The sequence below is a fragment of the Culex pipiens genome, chromosome 3 (assembly GCF_016801865.2).
Source record: "Culex pipiens pallens isolate TS chromosome 3, TS_CPP_V2, whole genome shotgun sequence".
Lineage (NCBI taxonomy): Eukaryota > Metazoa > Arthropoda > Insecta > Diptera > Culicidae > Culex > Culex pipiens.
The window spans coordinates 100,055,546-100,075,452 of NC_068939.1; the positions used below are offsets into that span (position 1 = coordinate 100,055,546).

General features: G+C 39.6%; 2 protein-coding genes across 4 annotated transcripts; one reads left to right on the forward strand and one right to left on the reverse strand.

Moving 5' to 3' along the window:
- Positions 1 to 6,522: 6,522 nt before the first annotated feature.
- Positions 6,523 to 14,205, forward strand: LOC120421893 (GDNF-inducible zinc finger protein 1). 3 transcript variants are annotated; one of them, XM_039585187.2, is made up of 7 exons: positions 6,523 to 7,209; positions 10,125 to 10,742; positions 11,718 to 11,826; positions 11,878 to 11,974; positions 12,294 to 13,238; positions 13,295 to 13,613; positions 13,674 to 14,205. In XM_039585187.2, the coding sequence occupies exons 1-7, from the start codon at positions 7,185 to 7,187 to the stop codon at positions 13,811 to 13,813; spliced, it is 2,253 nt and encodes a 750-aa protein (XP_039441121.1). In that variant the 5' UTR covers positions 6,523 to 7,184; the 3' UTR covers positions 13,814 to 14,205. The 3 variants fall into 3 exon arrangements, with proteins under 3 accessions (XP_039441121.1, XP_039441122.1, XP_039441120.1); XM_039585188.2 differs by lacking the exon at positions 6,523 to 7,209 and adding an exon at positions 9,389 to 9,598; XM_039585186.2 differs by lacking the exons at positions 6,523 to 7,209; positions 10,125 to 10,742 and adding exons at positions 9,390 to 9,598; positions 10,906 to 11,626.
- Positions 14,182 to 18,963, reverse strand: LOC120421894 (pyrimidodiazepine synthase-like). Its single transcript, XM_039585189.2, has 4 exons — positions 18,773 to 18,963; positions 15,876 to 16,468; positions 15,694 to 15,815; positions 14,182 to 14,322 (listed from the first exon to the last, which is right to left on the reverse strand). Exons 1-4 carry the CDS (start codon positions 18,798 to 18,800, stop codon positions 14,292 to 14,294), a joined length of 774 nt encoding a protein of 257 aa, XP_039441123.1. The 5' UTR covers positions 18,801 to 18,963; the 3' UTR covers positions 14,182 to 14,291.
- Positions 18,964 to 19,907: the final 944 nt, after the last annotated feature.

Genomic DNA, 19,907 nt, shown 5'->3' on the forward strand with positions numbered 1-19,907 from the left:
CAAAATGGCGTCTTTTTCGTCGTATTTTGGCTATAACTTTCGTTTAAAAGGCCCGATTTTCGCTCTCTTCGAAGATAAATATGTGTTTTGATAAGCTCTACAAATGTCTAGAAGACACCAACTCGCTACGACACAAGCCTGAGTTGATAAATTAAAAAAAAAACTATTTTTTTCATAAACACTTCAACCTAAATTACAAAAATTGCTCTAGAAACTTCCCGTTTGAAGATAAAGCTTTGTGCTCTTGAGCAAAGTTGCTCAGATTGGTGTCCCCTACAACTTTTCTCAAGACACCAAAGCGCTATCTCGTCATCCCTGTCATCCCGTCAAAATAAAAATTCTGAAACATCCTAAAATTTGGACCACCCTAATGTCCACCATACCAAAAGATGCACCAATCGACCCTGATCATTTGTCCCGAAGACACCAAAGCTCTAAATCTTAACGTGTGGCCGCAATCAATTTTGTCACGCTAGATTTCGGTTTCGGACCACTGTGCAACGGAGGGGCAACCATAGAGCTATCTAAGCCCGATCTCACGCACACTAGCTTACCATTTGTTTTTGCTGGCGGGTACAAATTTTAACCTAGAAACCCTTCGTGTACAAACACGCAATACATTCGCACGTAGATAACTCTATACAGTTATCTAAGCCCAAGCTCACGCACACTAGCACCTCATTTGTTTTGCTGGCGGGTACAAAATTTAACCTCAATCTTTTTCGTGTACGTACACACAATACATGCGCACGTAGATAACTCTATGGGTGGTCCCTCATGCTCATGCTCATGCTCAAAATTGTTGGCAAAAAAACAATAAATTTGTTTGAAGTGATAAAACCACGCATGTTTATTTAAAAAAATGTTTTGTTATTGATTTATTATTATAAAGTTCCATTTCAAAGCTCAATTATTATGCTTCAGTTATGTACCATAAACTATCGAGAAATTAAAAAGAACAACATGGAGTTAAACTTTCTGTCAAGCTTCTATGAAGTTTACCATGACAGCTGCGAAAGTTTCACTCCATGTTACCGGCTCACATCTCTCTTTTTAATTTCTCGATAGTTTTGATAAATTATAAATTTTAACAGTTTCAGCAACTACTTTAATCAGGCTATTTTAAAACTCATTATTGAAAAAATGTCCGACCCGATCAAATCGCGCAAGGGACTGCGACAAGGCGACGGTATCTCCGGCCTCTGTTTCAACATTGGGCTTGAAGGTGTTATGAGGCGGGCGGGCTTCAACATGCGGGGCACGATCATCAACCTGCTATGCTAATGACATGGACATTGTCGGCAGAACGTTCGAGGATGTGGCCAGGCGGCACACCGAATTGAAGCGGGAAGCAGATAAGGTTGGATTGAAGGTGAATGTTGCGAAGACGAAGTATCTGCTGGCAGGAGGAACCGAGTCCCTCAGGACTCGCATAGGACCGAGCGTGACGATCGACGGCGACGAGTTCGAGGTCGTGGAGGAGTTTGTGTACCTCGGATCGTAGGTGACGTCGGACAACAACTGCAGCAGGGAAATTCGGAGGCGCATCATCACACTGAAAGAAACCAACATAGCAATCTCAAGTGTTTTTTCACGTGAGAGTCACCAAAAATAAACACGATTATTTCACGTGCTTTTCCTTTAACATTCACATGTTCTACATTTCGAATGGATGTGAAAATAGATTAATAACAGCTGATCGTTAGCGAGAAACCTTCCATTCTTATTTCGCATGAAGTTCACTTCAGATTTAATTGAATTTCACATCGATTTGCCCCATTCGGCATTTCCTTTGATTTTGAAGAGAAAAACACGTTAGATTGGAATGTTTAGATTTTGAATTGCGTATGGAGAAAAAATCTCCATTAGTAAGATGGCCACGGACGACGGTGGTGAAAAATTTGCGTTGCTGATCGTTTAGCCAATGAAAATTTGTTATCTAATCGCAAAACATGTTAACTTCACGTGACGACGCACATAAATTTGCAATGCTTTTCTCGTCAATATTTAATGAGTTTGTAGTGAAAATCGTATAGTTTTCCAATGGTTTTGAGGAATGTAAAACAATTAGATAAGTTTTATTTTTTTATATAAATTTATTTCAAGGTTTACACGGTTTTATTGCAATCAAGTTTTGTTTATATAAAAAAAACACACACACTTTTTTCACACATTTCACATCACTTTCATTCAACCTATACTAATCGAGAACCTGCCGGTACGGAAAATCACAACGGTCAGGTAACGGATTTTAGTTGGTATTTCTCGAACCGACAGCTGGCGGATCCGTATGTCCATGATAAATCCAGAGAAGCACCGACACCGCATGCAATCTTTTGTACGGACTAACAGCTCTTGATCAGGAGCAGATTTCGAAGACAACCTCTGGCAAAAATCTGATCTTCTGAAAAAAATAAAATAAAACGCGTAAATTTCAAACAAGTTTTCATCTTCTTGATTTTACCTACCACAAGTTCAAAATATTAAAAGTTACCCAAAGAAAATTTGTTTGCTAAACGATTAGATAACAAATTTTCATTGGCTAAACGATCAGCAACGCAAATTTTTCACCACCGTCGTCCGTGGCCATCTTACTAATGGAGATTTTTTCTCCATACGCAATTCAAAATCTAAACATTCCAATCTAACGTGTTTTTCTCTTCAAAATCAAAGGAAATGCCGAATGGGGCAAATCGATGTGAAATTCAATTAAATCTGAAGTGAACTTCATGCGAAATAAGAATGGAAGGTTTCTCGCTAACGATCAGCTGTTATTAATCTATTTTCACATCCATTCGAAATGTAGAACATGTGAATGTTAAAGGAAAAGCACGTGAAATAATCGTGTTTATTTTTGGTGACTCTCACGTGAAAAAACACTTGAGATTGCTATGTTGGTTTCTTTCAATGTATGGACTCCACAAGACCCTACGGTCTGGTCATCTTTCCCGACGTACAAAGTGCACTATGTACGAAATGCTGATAAGACCCGTCGTCCTCTACGGGCACGAGACGTGGACGATGCTCGAGGAGGACCTGCAAGCGCTTGAAGTTTTCGAACGACGAGTGCTTAGGACGATCTTTGGCGGCGTGCGTGAGAACACAGTATGGAGGAGAAGGATGAACCACGAGCTGGCGCAACTCTACGGCAAGCCAAGTATTCGGAAGGTCGCCAAGGCTGGCTGAATCCGGTGGGCCGGACACGTCGCAAGAATGGATGCGCGCCAACCGAACCAGACTATCAATCCGGTGAAGTTGGTGTTTAATTCGTAGCCGGTTGGAACACAGCGGAGGGGAGCGCAACGTGCACGGTGGTTAAACCAAGTGGAGGAAGATCTGGAAACGGTGGGAGTTCCGCAGCGGAATTGGAGAGAGCAGCCCAGGATCGAGTCCAGTGGCAGCGCATCTGGAGACAGCTTATGACCCGGAGGTTGTCTGAGCAGTAAAAGTAAAGTAAAGTAAGTAAAGATTGAAAAAAATGTAATTAGGTTGATTACCACAAGCATTTCGACGTCGTCGTGCTATCTTGTCGCACCCGCCATTTTGACGTTCCGAGAAAAACGTGTTTTAATGTTTGACCTTGAATAAACAAAACCGAGAGCACTCAATGTAAACAATAACAAACACGTTTTGTTTGGCTGACCATTCTGTGCATAGAGCTTTATGACGTTTCGCGTACGCACACTAGCGCACCATTTGATTTTGCTGGCTGACAAAATTTAACCTCACTTTATTTTCGTGTACGTACACGCAATACATACGCACGTAGATTACTCTATTGTCCCGATGTTTGGTTGATGTTGGTTGCTGGAGTCCCGAGTTATAATTACAAATGTTTATGGTAGTCTAGCTTGTACGTGCGTCAAACGCATCCTGACCTGAAATCCCTTGCCCTTTGTCGCACTTACATCAATTTTCAGGGAGTGACAAGATAGCACGACAAGATTGAAACTACTTTTATATGAAAAGTGACAAAAATTTTCGGAGCTTTTTTGGTTTTCATTGTTTTTTTTAGGATTGAAATCGAATTTTGGGGATCTGTGAAGGTCAAAAGATGTGGCATTGTGAGATGCACAAAATGGCGTTCTTAACTCAATTTGGCCCAAAATGCACGTACGACAAGTTAGCACGACGGCGACGATTTGTTATATCTTTAAGAAAAAAATATACTTAACTACACAGATTTCTTAACACTTGGCTCATTCAACCCTTGGAAATTTTTTTTGGAAGTGCCTTTTTTATTATAACTTAAGGTAGACGCATTTGTTTCGGATCTACCTTGATGGAGGTGATTCTTGACATTCTTCCGGATTGAATGCAACAAGAATCATCCAAATCGGTTGAGTTTTCGCCAAGATACAGCCGATTGTAGTTGCATTTCCACCTTTTTGGACCCCTTGGTGCTTTGCGTAAATTTTGACCCCGTTGGTGCTACAAGTGTTAATATTTGTAGGTTTTATTAACAGAGATCCATTTGGAAAAGTTGGGATTTTCGTTGTCCTATTCGGACCCCCCAATTTTGCTCGAAATTGATCAGTTCTTCGTTTTATTTTAGTAAAGTCCCTTAAACGTACATCATTTAGACTTACTGAAGTGAAATAATCAGTCATACAATTATTGGATCATAAAATAGAAATGCTATTTTGTTATGAAAATATTGTATATGATGGTGCCTACGGTATTTACTTTTTGGCCAATCGCAGTTTTTCTCATAGTTTTACGATTTTTCTAAAACATACATTTTACAACGTTAGTTTTTGCCCTGTAGGCCAAGAAGACGGCACTTATTGGTCTCAATTTTGTCATATTCGGAATCCTCGGACAATTTCATGTGAGTTAGAAGTATTGGAGTTGTAATATTGATTTAAAATATAATTAAATAAAACATTTATGAAAAAAGAAATAGATCTTATTTACCCTATGATCAATACGTCAAATGCTGTATCAAGTAGGCGAAAACTTGTTTTACCCCTAATCCGACAAAATTCTAAATAATATTTTTAATAATTCTAAATGGCATTTTTTCCAATCAAATTCAAAATTCCAACACCTCAATCTAATGTAAAATTTTCCGAGGATTCCGAATATGACAAAATTGAGACCAAAAAGTGCCGTCTTCTTGGCCTACAGGGCAAAAACTAACGTTGTAAAATGTGTGTTCTAGAAAAATCGTAAAACTATGAGAAAAACTGCGATTGGCCAAAAACACCGTAGGCTTATAGTCCATGAAATTCCCTAACTTTTGACCTATGGGAGTATGGGTGTTGGAGGCTGTTGCCAAAAGTTATAAGGGTTTTTAAAAAATCCATTTTAAACAGTAATTTGCAAAAGCTATGAGGAAAAGTCAAACCAATCCTGGATGTCTATAGCACATTTTGAAGGGCTTCAAAAGACCATTCGAATGCATCTAAGAGAGTTGGAATTGATGAAGTTTTACGAAAATGCGAGCAATTTTAAGATTTTTCATGTTTTTTGGACCTCAAACTTCACTGCCCGTTTTACCCCACTTCCCTTTGTCGTAGAGGGCTCATATTTGGCATGAGTTCATCTCATGTATAGACAAACAAACCCTGAAAGTTTCATCCAAATCGGAGCACCTCGATACGACCTGTTTCACATCGGTGAAAAACTCGCTCTGAAGTTTGCTTACTTCCGTAAGAAAACAGTGTTCCGAATTTGTGGTTTTCTTTTAAAAACTTGATGTAAAACTTTAAAATTTACATCAATCGAAAGATCGCAAGAAAAGCTTTTACATGAAGGTATGTTCAATTATCGATTTTCTATGTTTTTTTGAACATTGGCCGATCTGTAAACTGTTCCGAATATGAGGGATGACTGTTGCTCGATAGATATTTCAAAACACTTTTTTCATTCAAATATTGAAACCGTGACTAGCAATTTATTTTGTTAAACTTTTTTATTATTTTTTTTTGCTTGATCGTCTGGTCTTGAAAAAAACCACCGGGACCGTCTGGAATCGAACCCAGTCCAACCGTTCATAAAAATATTTCATTTTTAATTAAATTTTATTAAAAATAATTTTTTTCGATTGTTTCAAGGTGGATCTGGATCAACATTTTCTTATCTTTTTAACCCTTAATATAATCTATATCTCACTACAGGCAGCTCAACTGCAGCCATAATCAGCACTCAATTACGGCACCAGAACAAAAGAGAGCTGTCATTTACGACACCAAAACAAAGCCAGAACAAAAGAACAGCTGTTTATTACGGAACCAAAACAATGCAACTGCGCACTGTAAAAAAGTACAAAAACTGCTGGGTTAAAACTGAACGATTGATAAAAACGGTAAAACACAATTTCATTATTGATGTTATGTTTGTGATTATGTCCTGAATACCGTTGAAAATCAGACCATCCTGCCGAAACATTCGTGTATCCCTTTTCGAACACCCCAACATTCCACGCGTTGCTTTCTGCCTGTCTGCGAGAAGTCGGGTGGGTGGTGGGTGGGTTTTCCTCGCCTGGCCAGGACGCCAAACAACAGCATGGATTCGATTGTGTAAATTTTCCAGACGTTCGAGGGTTTATGCTCTTTCAGTTCACTCCCTCTCTCTCTCTGTGTTGGCTTTTGTATTGATCTATCTTCATTCGGAGTGCGTCGTTGTCGAAATAAACACGTAAATTTCGATCTGGTGCGCGACAGATATTCGGCAAAGATTTGTAAGACCGATAGGTGATTGACAAAAGTTTTGGTAAAATTATATCAATTGAAGAGAAGATAACAGTGGTGAATAGTTGTTAGTACGTATTAGGCTGCAAGCATAAAATAAAATCAATTGTGCGAGGAAAAACTAACGTTGACCACAACCCCCGTGCAATCATATTATTGTTAATCAATTTATCGATTGTTTGGTGAAATTGAGCGCGCTGCGAGCGACTTGTTGTTAGTGGAAACCCAGGAAAGAAAAGGGTTGGTCAGGAACTGCGTGGCGGAGGGCAAGAAGGGAGAGTTTATGTCGCGTTTTTGGCTAGACGTTGAAAATCCATGCCCCGTGCTTGTGCTTCATGTGATTTTTCCCTGCCACCTCTCGAAAACCAAGTGTTGAGGATGGCGTTTCGTGGGATCAAGAGGATTAATTAGAACCGAGTTTGAACTTAGTGAGATTGCCAGCATCACACATCGTTAAATGGTTTGAGGTTAAAGCATCCCCTTATCAACATGGATCTGTGCAAAAGGCGGCTTAGTAAGTATTTAACTGATTACTTATATCTGAATCTGTTGAGACGAAAGGATGGCAGAATATTTAATAAAACAAACTAAAAAACTACCTTAAATGCAGTTTCAAAATGTGACACATGAACTAAAATATGCTTGCGTTTATAAGTTATTGATTTTTCGATCCGTTCTCAAATAAAGGCCATGTGATGATTAAGATATAAAGGAACAAGGAAATTTATCGTTGTTGAAACAAACATGAATTTTCGCGTATTTTTGATATCCACTTATCTAAGTGGGAAACCATAGACGCTAGATCGAATTTAAAAAGTATGCTAACATTCAAAACAAATAAATTCAAAAATGTGCCGTTGCCAATAATGCGAGCATGGACTTTACGCCTACAGCTTTTTTTTAATTCACTCCAAGAATCACATTACTTATAGTATTAATTAAAAACTCAGTGGAAACAGCATTAGAGACGACGAACATTTTTATGCAGACTTTCAATAGGTACCGTCATCTGGGGTCAATCGGGACTACAGTCTGAATAGGGACAGCAGTGTTTAGAGCACTTAAAGGTTTTAAATTTGGAAATGGATGTACACATTTTGTTGGTCTGAGTCTGTTCTATCCGAAACCAACCAGAAAAATCAAAATATTGTGCTCTAACATGGTTAAAACTGCTGTCCCAATTCGCCCCATGTGTCCCAATTCACCCCAGTTGACGGTATTCAAAGCTCTAATTAATAACACTCTTAAAAACACTGAAGTCATGGACGTCTCAAATTATAATATACTGAACATTCAATTTATTTTTTTCTTTTTTGCCTTTTTATTGATAAAGTGTTAAGAAGTCAATTCTGTTAATTCAAATAATGTAAAATACTTTCGGCTTTGATTTATTTTTTATAGGACAATTACAGCAACACTTCACATTCTTTTATTTAATCTAATAAGTGGTTGTTCCTCTTACATAGTAATAATAAACTCTTTAAGGGGTTAAACACATGTAGAAAATCACAAAATTGCATATTACAGAAAATTTATTGAATCCAGTAAAAAGATGATTTTCAATCACTGCTGAAAATTTCATGAATATATTACATGATTAAACTGAGTTAGAGACGATTATAAGCTCAACATTTTTCCGTGCGCAAAGCGGACTGTCAAACTTTCTGAGCGTTTTTCTCTAAAAATGGAGTTGATTTACGGGTGCCACGATATCTCGAGATGGGATGGACCAAATTGGCTGAAATTTTGGGTGAAAACTCTCAAGACATATCCCGTGTGCATGACGAAGCCCGATTTTGAAATTTTGCTTTTTAAAAAAATACAAAACTCAAAAACTGACGATTTTTTATATGAAAAACAATTTGAAAATTGGTTTACGTCATGCACACAGGACTGGTTTAACGAGTCTTCACCAAAATTTTGAGCCAACTTGGTCAAGGCAGTGTTGAGATATCGTGACACCCATTTTTTGAAACTGCTAACTTCAAATAGCTATATCTCGGCAATGATACCACCAAATGTCTACAAATTTTTCTTGATAATAGTTGAAAATGTATATTTTAATGCCCTGAAAACAAATTTTAAATAAAATTCAGCGTGTGCTCACACCAACCTCTTACTTTTTTGTCGATTTGCATGTATGTAACCCCTTAAATGCCAAAAATCTTGATTTATAGTACAGAACTAACTTAGTCCAATGGTTTAGCCGCAAATAGTATGTCAATATCACTTGGAGCAACGACTTCCATCGTTTGAATGTACCAGATTTCGACAAAATTCTTTCTACAAGTTTAGATGTGATTGCTGGTCAGGACGTCAATTGGGCCCTAAAATTATGCTAAACCCAAGTGTAAACCAGCTTTGGATTACCTCACCATTAAAGCCACTGAACGCCTAGAACTGAGTAGGAATCTTGTAATGGAGACCATCAAGACTCGAAGTTGCTGAGCAAAGGATTTGAAAAGAAATTTAATTTCTGGTGTATTTGAGGATATCTTACGAGCACCAAAAGGGGGGCCAAATCTGGGTGAAATTAACAACTGAAACAAATGCAAGTCTGTACAAAGTTTGTTCCCACACAGCAATTTGTCGAGCTGTATGATATTTCTTTAGCTTCGAAAGGGTCTATGACACATTTGATGTATCCAACCGCCATCACGCACACTCGCGCAAAACTCGGCAACTGTCAAACCAACGATGTCAAACATAAATTTTCACTCGTGCAAGCTACTTGAATATCTCTCTAGTTTGTTTGTAACTCCATTTATTTGGATTTTCGCTGCGTTTTCAAGTGCAATTTGTTCAAAAATGTTCACTTCAAACAGTATTTCACCAGTGTAAATAAGTGAGCATCAAAGTTTGTACGAAAAGCTATTGAAATCATCATAAAACACGATAAAAATGTACGTATACCTTCGATGGTGATTTCGCTTCGCTTTCGAGCGCTGAGAAAAATCGATAATATTGATGGTAATCTCTGAAGCTTTTCCTCGTCGTCAACATTTGATGCCTTTAGAGTTGTGGTTTCAGCGCTTACAAATCCAATCAATCGGTACAGCTTGAACCAGCGCCAATTATGCTCTAGTACAATAATCCTCATTTGAGATAAACAGAGGCACATTTTTTTCTATTAGCAGGGAATAGCTTTTTCTACTTTAACATTTTTTTTATTCAACATTTAACGTATCCTGATTTTTAAAACAAACATGTTATCATGATTTTAGTTAATTTTATTTGTACATGTTAATTTCTGAAAGTAAAAAGTTTAGGTCTTTCTGCTATCAGTGGTACCGCTGTAAATAAACAATATTTTTATGGAAAAGAATTTCCCTCAGTATTTTCCTTTTAATAAAAAGTTTGAAATTTATATGCTTTAAAAGTATCTAAAAAGTAGATCAAAATCACTACCATCACGCTTTAACCCAACAGCTCGCGAAAAGATGAACCTGGGCCAGTCCACGTACCACTGTTCAATATGCTTGGTCCGGGAGAATCCGGTAGAAACGCTCAGCGGAACCATGATCGCAAAGGTCATCGAACGAGGCCGACCCACGCCGCCGCTTCCGTTGCTCGCAAAGGAATGCCGCTACAAGGGAAAGGCTTTCACGAGGCGTTTCAAAAGTGAGAATTACATGCGCTACAATTGGCTCTCCGGTTGCGAGTTGGAGAACAAGCTGTTCTGCTGGCCATGCTTCGTGTTCTCATCGGATCCCAGCGATACCTGGGGCTACAAGGGCTTCGATGGGTTGAGCAATTTCAGCAACTCGGTCAAGACCCACATGAACCAGGAGTTGCACCTGTTGAATGTCGAAAAGTACAATTGCTATGCACCGAAAGAGAAGGCAATTTTGGTCACTCCAGATACCGCTGGTCATCATTTGGGCAATCGTCGAAGGTTCGATGCTGCAGCGACATTGGTCGCGCCTCCTGTGGAAACTATGACTGTGGAGGATGAGGATGATGATGATTGTGAGATTATTCCCCATTCGGAAGTCCTGGTAGAACTGATTGAAGGAGATGATCCACGAGAACCAGACAGTGATGCAAGTATGTTCGATTTGTTACTTTTTTTTTGGGAAAATCTTTATTTTATTTTTTTGTTTCTGAAACACACGTACAATCTCTAAAGGCATTAAGATGTAATGACGACGAAGAAAGTTTCCTTGCTTCCAAATGGTTGAAAATTTAATCAAGCTATTTCTGAATGCAGCTTCCCACGATCAGAACCATGGCCAACGCTCCCGCATATCACTGTATAGTTTGTACATTGACCAAGATCCCATTTGCCTCGTTGAGCAAAGAAAGTCAACAGAAGATTGTCAAAAGTGGTCGTCCAACGAATCAGATGCCAAATCTGCACGCAAGATGCCAAAACTCGATGAACTTGAACGTTTACAATTGGATGACGGGTTGTGACAAGAACCAACGGCTGTACTGTTGGCCCTGCTTGTTGTTCAACACGATAGATTACGACACCTGGGGAAAGCGAGGATTCGCAGAATTTCACAAGCTGTCTCATGCGACACTCGAGCACACCAAGGATGTGTCTCACCAGGCAAAGAGCAAAACGTTGAAGCTTTGGATGGAGACGTCGTCGGACATTAGTGACGAAGAGAGCGAAGCGGAGGAATCACTTGAGTGCATTCCGGAGCTGGACTTTCTCGACTCAAATCTGCCGGGCGAGGAGGAAGAGCTGGACATTAAGCCAAACGTGGAAGCCTTAAACGCATCCTCCCAGCAGGCCGTTACAGCCATCCTCGATCTGTGCGATCCGGCGGGTGTGAAGGAGATCGAGGTCCAGCGATGTAGTCCCATACTGGTGAGGGACAACTCGCCCGAACCCGATATGAATTGCAAATTTGACACCACTGAAACACGACCGGAGACGTCAGTCGTTACATCAAATGAGTTTGAAATTGCCAAAATATATCGTACGTGTTGCTTTTTTTTACTGCAAAACTGTGCCACCTTTCGTCTCATCTTTGATCATAGAATTTTATATTATTACTTTAATAATTTCAGGAGAATCATGTGACATGTCTCAGCCATCCGCTGCCGGAGCGGAAAAGTACCAACTCAAGTGGCATTCTCACCAACAGAATCTCAATTCGTCCATCTCATGTCTCTACAGGTTAGTCTCGTCGTATCAATTTGCAATTTGTTTACGCCAAATTTCTTTCAGAAATGATCGCTATGCCGATGTAACGTTGATAACTTGTAACAATGAAGAAAATTTTACGATACCTGCTCACAAATTGGTTCTGGGAACTTCCAGCACGGTAAGCATACCACGTCTATTGCCTGTTTACAAACTAACTTTAAGGGCACATTAGTGCAACTGATACAGATTCACCTCGGGGTACAGTCTTTAAGCACACTGTCAGATGGTTGTGCCGCTGTAACAAAATCGTTTCACAGCTGTCAAATCCTCCAAAAATATCAAGAAGCTTGAATTTGATCAGCAAATGATCCAGATTCCCTCTTGAATCGCTTAGTAGTAATGTCAACCCTGAATGATGAGTAGTCAGTAACTTCGATTGAATTATTGCTGGGAAAATGGCAAATCTTCTTGATTCAATGTTCCATTTTGTTCCACAGTATTTTGCCAACATCTTCGACAAGAACATAACTCCACCCCACGCCATGACGTACATTGTCCTTCCGCCGGAACTAACGCGGCGCGCCATCCAGACGCTGATCCAGTACATGTACACCGGCGAATCGACCGTGTCCGCCGACATCCTCAACGAGGTGCTGCGGGGCGGAGAAATTCTGAAAATCCGTGGCCTATGGCGTAATCAGGGCGCCGGAGGGTCTTCCGATGGGGCTGCGGCCGCAGAACAGCTGGTTCAGAAAAATTTGGCCGGTCGGCATCGAACGGAACGCGTCTCGGTGGATCGGGTTCCGCTGCAAGAGCCCCGACTTGCGCAGAATCCCATGCATGACAGTCCGGTGATTGTGACGAACTCTGTTAAGAGTTATGGGATAAGCCAAAACGCGCAGATGCCGGCCAGCTCAAGTACCCCAGTGATAAACGTGAAGAAAGACGTTGCCATCGATCCTGGGGAAAGGTGCAGCAGATCGGATGGTCAGTACGAAGGTCACTCATCAGGAGTGAAGCGGTCTCTGCCTCAGTCTGTGAATCAGGAAAACAACCATCAGGATCTCAGGCAGCACAGCACACATAAAGCTTCCCCGTCGAGGACCGCACTGGTGAGCGCGGAGGATGTTCCGGCCGGAAGTTCCATGCCGGAAGCGTTGAATTTCCTGAACGTTAAAGAGGAGCCGGTCGAGTGGTCTGACGTGAACGCGGAAGAAATCCAACTGGGAAGAAAAGATTTATCAATGGTAAAGGTCGAGATGAAGGAATCAGGTAGTACTGCCGACGATTGTGGGAGTCAAGACCAGGAACAGATCTATTCTCCGTTGACGTGTGAGCTGTGCAGTGAAACATTCACCGTTCCGGCCGAATGGGTACGCCATATTGAGAGTCACACCGATCCTCCACATACAGTTGCGAAGCGACGCAGACGTGTCGAAGATGTGAGTAGTTTAAGCTAGACTCGTAGAACTTATCTTAAAGGAACTATCTCTTTCAGAACGACGATGCCGACATTACCGCCGCGCTCAAGTGTGATCTGTGTGCAATGTACTTTGTAACCCCGGCCGAGTGGGTTCGCCACGTGCAGAGTACCCACACCGAAACGGAACTCGCAATGTCAAACAACAGTAGTACCACCAGCACATCTCGCAGAAGCACGAAACCGGTCGTCCCGTCAGAACAACATCCGATGGTGTCGACCAGCTTGGCGACCACTTCCACGCAACAGCAGCAATCGCAAGAGAAGGCCTGTCCGATTTGTAACAAAAGTTTTCCCTCGTACGCATCCATGATCATTCACAAGCGGACTCACACAGGTTATTGGGAATCTAGTGCCCAAATAATAACGAACCTAAAAACGTTTCTAACAATTCCAGGAGAGCGACCATTCTACTGCGATATCTGCAACAAAGGCTTCAACGTGAAATCCAACCTCCTTCGGCACATGCGAACTCTGCACAACCAACAGGGCAGTCAGTCTCCCGGAGGCGATCCGGACAGCCACGGTTCAGATTAGTTACTCGGAGCCAACACGGAACAACTTTCAAGTTTTCTCTTTTTAACAAGACTTTATAAACGAAAAAAATAACACACACACCCACACAGTTAATACAAACAAGAGTAAGTGTAGTTTTGTATTTTTATACCGATACGTTTAACCTTCCTTTTTGTACAACACCGTTTGGACAAGTATAAGCTAAGTTGTGCTTGGTCATATTTGAACAATTATATGTCGAATCGAAACAAAGAAACAAAAAATCTTCTTGCAGAACGGAATCCGTTGGATTTCAAAGTGATACTGAAAAACGGGGAAATGATTGGATTGTTTCTTTCAAACCATAATTGTAATAAAACTAAGTTGTTTTTTGCAAAACACCATGAATACAAATTTTGATTTTAAGTAATAAATATCTCGGCAATTTTCATGAATATCCGAAAGCCTTTCATGAAATTTTGAAAACGCTGGTGATTTTGTTCTGTTGGGAAGGTCGAGATTATGCGGCACGCAGTCGTTTTGCATCGTTTCTGAAATTAAAAAAAGTTGAAAAAGTGAAAGTGTAAAGTCCTAAAAATACATTCAACAGCAAAGTTGGTTATATATAATGTATTGTTTTTAAAACCGACTTTGACTCCGACTTGCAAAATTTTATCGACCCCGTCTCTAAAAACAATATCCAACAGATATTGTTGACAATTACCCTGTTCCGGTTCCGATTCCTACTCGAGGATCTAAGAATTTGCTGTTTCGTACTCCAAATCCGAGTTCAAAGAAGTACCCGACTCTACCAACTACGGTTTCGACTCCGTCTCACAGCCTTGATTCTTACGAGAGTCTGTCGAAATCTGTCAAAATCTTGCACAGATAAGAATAAATAATCATCTATAAAAGTCTCAGAGTACCCTGTAATTACTCTTAGTTTTAACTTTAATGTAATTACAAAGGCTGACTCGGTCCCAACCAGGACCGAGCACCGAAAAGGACCTAATAAAAATAATTTTATGAAAAAAACTCTCAGAGAATTATTGGCTTACTAAACGTTTTCAATTGAAATCTATGGATTGAAGCATAATTGGGAATGGACAAACAAGTTTCTATTATGTTTCGCCAAATTAATTGTTTGACTATCTATCGGCAAATCTATAGTACCGTCATCTGTGGTGAATCGGGACTACAGTCTGAATAGGGACAGCAGTGCTTAGAGCGCTTAAAGGTTTTAAATTTGGAAATGAATGTACACATTTTGTTGGTCTAAGTCTGTTCTATCCGAAACCAACCAGAAAAATCAAAATATTGTGCTCTAACATGGTTAAAATTGCTATCCCAATTCGTCCCAGTCGACGGTACTATATAAAACTATCGGTTTTGAAGGCCAGTTTGTCTTACCTAAAATTGCCCCACACCAACAGAAAACCCACTCCGTTCAAGATAAATTTATGTGATAATATTTACAAAGTGAGAGTCATGTTAGATAGACATTGCATTTGCTTTATTGTATACCAATGTGATGCGTATCCAGCTTTTTAAGCAAAAATGGCGTTCGTATGGTGAACGCACGAAATGTCAAAATCACGCAACGGTACCAACATTACGAAAAAAGTGTGCCATGGCATGACAGTCACATTTTTTTCTAATGTTGGTGTCACTGCGCGATTTTGACATTTCGGACGTTCAACATTCGAACGCCATCTTCGCTTAAAAACCTGGATAGATCAATGTGCTCCATAGATTAATATGATGCTTAGAATTGCATACTTTTGCTTCTGTTGTTAGTGCACTGCAGGGTTAGTAAATGGAAATAATGGCCCCCAATGTACAGAGTGCGTTGATAGAGATGAGAAAACGAATGCGTAACAGAGAATTCAGAGAGCAGCTGCAGCCGAGCGTGTGCAACTTACGAAAGTATATCGTAGTTGTTCTCTCCAGACTTCCGGCTCTGCAGAAACTTGGTGTGGCTTTCAGTCGAGAGGAATGATTGCTTGACCGCTTCGTCCTTTTCCATAAGTTCGCGCCACTGAAGCTACAATAAAAACACGATATTATAGTTATCGATAATATACGTTCTCAACTCGATACTTACCAATTTACCGAACCGTTCTTTGTCCAGCTCGTACTTGTCTCCTAGGGCAAACTTCAGCAGATCGACCCGCTCACACCACGGCCAGATCATGTAGTCGAGCATTCCGGGTTTGTCGCCTCCAAAGTACGGCGTGGCTCGGCTTTTCAGTTCCTTCTCGAAGATGTCCAACCCCGTTCCAAACTCGGTGATGGCACCCGGTGGAATGCCGTCGCTGGAGAACAGAATCCGGTAGTACGGTGAGATGACCGCTCCGTTGAAGCGTTCGATCAGAATGCGGTCCTGCGCCTTCTGGAACGGATCGGCCGGGTAGAGTTTGCGCTTCTTGTCCGAGTACGCTTCCTCGATATAGTCGGCCACCACGAGCGACTCGTACAAGGTGATGTTTTCCTTGTCGGGAACTTCCAGCGCCGGAACCTTGCCGAGCGGATTCTTCTCAAAGTACCACTCGGGCTTCTCCGTCAGGTTGATGAAGATCGTGTGGTACGGGATGTTCTTGGCGTCCAAGATTAGATGGATACGCTGGGCGTACGGGCAGAATCGCATCGAGTAAAGGCGCAACTTGCCATCTTTGCCCAGTGCCGGTGGGGTGGATCCTTTGGAAATAACAAATTGTTTTAATCACCTTAAATTGTATTAAAATTAGGTACGAACTTTGTCGGTATTTTCCGGTGAAATTAACCTCTCAAATATTAAAAAGAAACAATAGAATTGATAGATGCATAGGTGACTAGTGTCTTAGGAGAAGGTTGAAAAGGACGGAAAATAAATCAGCGAAAGCGTAAACAGTTTCATTTCTTTTTTCTTATATTTGAGAGACTAATTTCACTGAGAAATAGCGATAAGGCCCGTAAATCCAAAGTGTTAATAAGTGATAATGTCACACGCTCAAATAAATATGTTGATAATACATAATAAAGATAATATCTTTAAGCCAGCTATTGTTTTACACTTCAAGTTTCATGAAAAAGATACCTGTTGTCTAAGAATTTGCAAAAAAGTTCCGGCAGTCAAAATGCTTATCCGCCTTATTCAAATGTTGTTCCAGATATGTTCTTTATTTATCAAAACGTTTATGTATCCATCCAACATCCTTTGTCAAAATTTGAACTCAAATTTGTGTCAATTCCAACGCAATTTATTTCGGGTTTTAATGTCAATGCCTCTCAGCATGTTTTCTTTGAACTGGTTGCATTCAATTGAATTAGAAAGAAATCTCAGCAATGATTAGTAGGAAACCAAAGACCATATCAGAAAAGGTTGAGTGTGATAGTGTGTACCTTTAATATTGATAAGCCAGGAAAACAAAACAGGCAAAGTCATTGACGATTTTAAAAAATTATAAGGTATCGGAAAATCATTCTACAATTAGTCATGATGTGTAGGCCACTTTAATTGCCATTATAGAGGCCAAAGTCACAAGCCAATCCTTGATTTCTTACCAGTGTACGGACAATTTTCTCAGTACTGGCTATATAGTTCTCTACAACTAAAGACCATCTCTAGACATTGTAACTTCAACTAACATGTTTTCTGTCGAAACTCAACTAATTTGAATTTTTGATTTTTCTAAAAATATGTAGGGATCTCTTGAGTCTTTAAATACTGATACAACTTAAAAAAATAAGGGTGATAGACGCGTATGGGCTTAAAGGCTTAATAGCAACATAACAATGATAACAAGAAGTGAATTAACTAAACAAAATATCTAACCAGATAAATCAGACACTCTACTATTCCCATGGGCGGAGTAAGTAGAGGGCCATCATCATTCCATCATTGCCTAGATTTTTGGTTCAAAGATATAAATTTTGCGTCGCTATCAATCTTTTGACAAAATTCTTTCTACAAGTTGTTCAGAATAGTTCCCTACATGTGTTGATACTTTTTGGTAACGATTATGCCATTCCTTGTGAAGTTATGGAAAGCGTCATCAATCAATGATTGCCAGCTAGGACGTCAATGATTGTACCACAAAGTTATACAAAATTTAAAACACATTGATTAAGACCAAAAAATCCTTCCTTCTTCGAAATTGAGAAATTGAATTTTATAGGAAAATAGTGAAAATAGAAATCCACTAATTCCTGGTAGAATACAAAAAAAACTCGCAAATAACCATATTTTGTAAGTAAATCAAGTAAATAGTAAATCAGGTTATCTCTCAAAAATCAAACCATCACCCCAGGTCTTTTGTGATCTCTATTGCAAGTTTCTGCTCCTAGGTCCAATGGCTTGAATGGGGAGAGCATCCAAACCTCTTTTTACTCCAAGGAGCATTCCAGCCCAGTGTTCGCACTGACGACCTTTGGATTGCGAGTCCAGCCGCTGCCAGCGATTCCTCCGGAGCAGGCTTGGTTTGAACAGAGCTTTTGAAAACTATTTTATCTACAACGAAAATGTATAGTTAATGCAGTAGTCTAGCATGATTTTTTATTGTGCTGCAAAAAGTAACAACATATTTTTTTAGGGTAGTGAAACACTTGGTTTATTTTATATTATTAAATAATGTAGAAAAATGAAATCATGAATCGTAAAACAAGTATTTGTTACATTTTAAATATCTTTTACTAATCGTGAAATCTAATTTGCCCCTTTGTTTGAAGAGCTTTGATTTGGAGTGCACGGTCGATTACACAATGCAATTCTTTGTATGCAATTATGCTGTTTTAGAGGAGACTAATCCGTTCACTAAGCTTCCTCCAGCACATCATGTTTGACATAACATTTCTCCTACATCACCGCCAGACAACGATGACATCAGAGTTAAAAATGATCTTTCCATGTTTGCTTTTATGTCTTCTTTTCTTTCCATAACTCTACTTTTACGTGTCGTTGGTTTAAAAAAATCGATAACACTCGAAACATTACACCCTCGAATATGATGAATAATTCCTTACCTTTGGCCAAATGCTTTCCACTGCTCATGTTGTCCAGAAGGTTCTTTCCAGTATCACAAAAACCTTGGCAAAAATCAACCCAGATCGATTCGTACTGCGAGACAAGAAGTTGACCACAATCACTCTGGTTCTGCAACTGGCTCTCCACTGTCGGCACCGTCACAATGACGATTTCACATTATTTGTATTGACTGGCTCCGGCTTACTTTTTATATTAGTTTCTGTACATATCTGGAGTTTTTTTTGAAAAGGTCCAATAAACCAAATTTCCAGTTTTTGCTTTTTGGGTGTTTTTAGAACCGCCTTGAGTCAGGGGTATTGAAAAACACCCAAAAAGCAAAAACTGAAAATTTGGTTTATTGGTCCTTTTCAAAAAAAACTCCAGATATGTGTTTCGGGAGATTGAAACCGGTTGATTTTCTCTCTCCTGCGCTCACTGTCTGGTCTTCTCTTGATTCGTAGACTGTTGTCACGGAGTACTTGTCAAGCCGGCAAACTGGAACAAACCCTAATTTGTGTATATTGATGCTGTTTTACTCACATTTTTTATTTTGAAGTACTTTTCAAGATTTTTAACTTTAATTAGTTTATCGCAAACATTGTCTGATAAATTTCCGTTATAAGGTATCGATGAGCTACCCCTTGATTTATTTCCAGCGGTTTTACTATTGTGCCGCTGTTTTAAAAGTGCAGTCCGATTTATATCAAAATTAGGGTGATATGTTTTCAAAAATCATAAATCAATATAATTTTTTAAATTCTTTACTATAGTGACGTTGCAACGTCGGAATGTGTCTTATGCTTTTTTGCAAGTATCTAGGAGTAATTAAATTCAAACAAAAGGGGTTTGTAATGAAATTTGTGAGGAACGCATCAATCACTAAGGTGGTTAAATAAATTAATATTCGTGTTTCTTATCATCAAAGGTTCTTATTCACTCGAGGATCCTGTTCAAGTAGAATATCAATGTTTGTGAGTTTAAACCTCTATACAACCCAACCCCGCCTTTAGACGGGCTTAGATTTACAAAATAGCCAAAATTTTATTTTTGCCATTCCGTCGTGAAACTACTTACTTTTCCTGTCATTCTTGAACGACGAAATAGCCTACTTTTCTGTACCAAAAATAACAGAAT